The 2,263-nt window shown below is 56.0% G+C and overlaps 1 protein-coding gene across 1 annotated transcript; it reads right to left on the bottom strand.

The window, feature by feature from the left end:
* Nucleotides 1-515: 515 nt before the first annotated feature.
* DQ04_17361000 (hypothetical protein) lies at nucleotides 516-1,907 on the bottom strand (the record flags this gene model as incomplete). The annotated part of the gene is made up of 1 exon (XM_009317580.1): nucleotides 516-1,907. The coding sequence occupies one exon, from the start codon at nucleotides 1,905-1,907 to the stop codon at nucleotides 516-518; it is 1,392 nt and encodes a 463-aa protein (XP_009315855.1).
* Between the last annotated feature and the right edge of the window lie 356 nt (nucleotides 1,908-2,263).

Below are 2,263 nucleotides of genomic sequence, written 5' to 3'. Positions count from 1 at the left end.
ATATATATATATATATATACACTGGGCTGTGGGCACTCCGGCCCACACGCCCAGCCGCTGCCGCCACGTACATCACGCCCGCTCCCACGCCCGCCCTCCCTGCTGCTGCTGCTGCCACACACGTTTTAGAAAGAAGTCAAACGCAAAATAATACGACAAGGGAAAAAACATGAAAGGAAAAAAGAGAGGGTTGAATAACGCATAAAGTGTGGGGAAGGAGGAAAAGGCAAAACAAGAAACTAAAGAGAAACAAAGACGCGGGAGGGAAGGGAAGGTAGATAAAAATGCATCAAAGGAAAAAATGACTCAGTCATGTCTTTCCACCATTACGTGTACACCTAAATCGTCCACACTTCTCTCGCTACTACTCTTGCACGCACACACGCGTAGCTCCTGTGTCTTTCCCCCCTTTCTGTGTATGTGTGAGAGAGTACGTGTGTGTGTATGTGGTGTGCAGATAAGGAGAGAGAGAAGGTTATTGTTGGCATTCTCGCTGAAGCAGTAATAAATACGCATCAGTTTGCACCTATCTTATCGTCGAAGGCGCCGAGGAAGTCGCACACCTCGTCGGTGTCGGAGAGCGCCATGGCGCCCTTGACGCACAACGGCTCGTCGTTCTCCTCTGCCGCGACAGTCGGCTGGAAGTTGACGATGTCGCGGTTGAATAACGGCGATGGCAGGCTGAAGGTCTCGGTGCACACTTCCGGCGCGCGGTCTGTACTCCAGACGGCCGCCGGATGAGCGGCGCCACGCGCAGGCGCGGCATTGCAGATGTCATCGTTACCGTCATTCACGGCGAGCTGATGCAGCAGCTGCAGAAGTTGTTGTTGTTTTTGTTCCTGCTCCTGCTGCTGCTGCAGCTCCGGCTCCGGCTTGATGGGTTCATCCTTTGCTGCTGCCTGGGTGTCGTTACTCCCTGCCGGTGCCTCAGCGCCACCCGTCCCGACGTCGTTGAGCCGCTGCACGGACACGGCCTGGTGGGCCTTCTTGCCGGGCAGGATACCGATGCGAAACACGACCCGATCCCCAATGGACAACGAGCGAAATCCGTCCATCTGAATGTACGACTGATGCACGAATACATCTCCAAGGGAAACTGGGGTGCGCACCACCTGCGCCTGCGGGGTCTTTTGGGCCTCCTCGCCTGTGCCTGTCGTCTCTGGCTGCGAGCTCGTGGATGTCGCTGTTGCTGTTTGGGGTGAGACAACCCGTAGGTGGTGGGTGGCTGTGAGGAAGCCGAAGCCCCGCATGGGGTTGTACCGCTTCACCACGCCCTCGTACCACTCGCCGAGCTTGTACATGGTGCCGTTGTCGTGCATCGATTGGTGTGGTGGTGCAGCAGAGGCGCGGGGCAGCATGCCGGTGACACCGCCGCATGCTAGTGGGATCTGCTGGTTTGCCTGTGGGTTGGGCTGCAGCATCACATAGATGGGCGGCGAGCCCATCGAAGACGTGGCGGAACTCCTTGGGGACGTCATGCTGAGGCCCCAGCCGTGGTTCTGCAAAGGCCCCGGCGAGTGCTCCACGCTTGTCATGCTGCTACTCAGCCGTCGCATCTGGTCCTTCACGTTGCTGCTGCTGCTTCTGCTTGCACTGGCACCATAGGTACTGCTGTTGTTGACGGTGTTGTTGTTGTTGGTGTTGGTGACGCTAGTGATGCGCATGGCGGAGAGGCCCCCTGAGAAACTGCTGGCGCTGCTGGTTTGACTGAATGGCGGCGGGCTTGATGAGCACACATGGAACGGCGGCAGGGCTGCTGGCTTCAGTTCTTGCGATGCGTAGGCGTAGCCCATTGCGTGCTGCTGCTGCTGCAGTGGTGCAGTTTGCTGGTACGGGAAGTTGAGCGCGACGAACGGGGTGCCGTTGATGTTGTACGCCGGCGCTAACGAACCTGCTGGAAAGAACATAATAGGCGAGTGCTTTGCTGCTGGTCTTGCGGTTGGTTCTGGTATTCTTCTCGCTTGTGTGTCAATCCCTGTCGTGGTGTGCTTGTGTGTCTGTGACTGCGTAGGTTATGTTTTTTTTTTTTCTGTCCACCTGCGGTTGTCTAAAGTTCACGTGTGGTGTTAACTCTGAGATTGTTGTGCTGCAGCGCAGTCAGACGCACCCCGCCAAGAGAAACCAAGTGCGACAGATTTATATATGGAGAGAGAGAGAAAGAGAGGAAGAAAGGAGGAATAGATATGCATCTGCATCGAAGTAAATGGGCGTTTCGCAACCGCGGATGAGAGGCGCAAGTGCCAATGCATACACACAGATGTCT

The sequence above is a fragment of the Trypanosoma grayi genome, assembly GCF_000691245.1.
Source record: "Trypanosoma grayi strain ANR4 Tgr_1736_V1, whole genome shotgun sequence".
NCBI classification, from domain to species: Eukaryota; Euglenozoa; class Kinetoplastea; order Trypanosomatida; family Trypanosomatidae; genus Trypanosoma; species Trypanosoma grayi.
The sequence above is the reverse complement of the archived record's forward strand: the minus strand, read 5'-3'. Positions and strand labels throughout refer to the sequence as shown.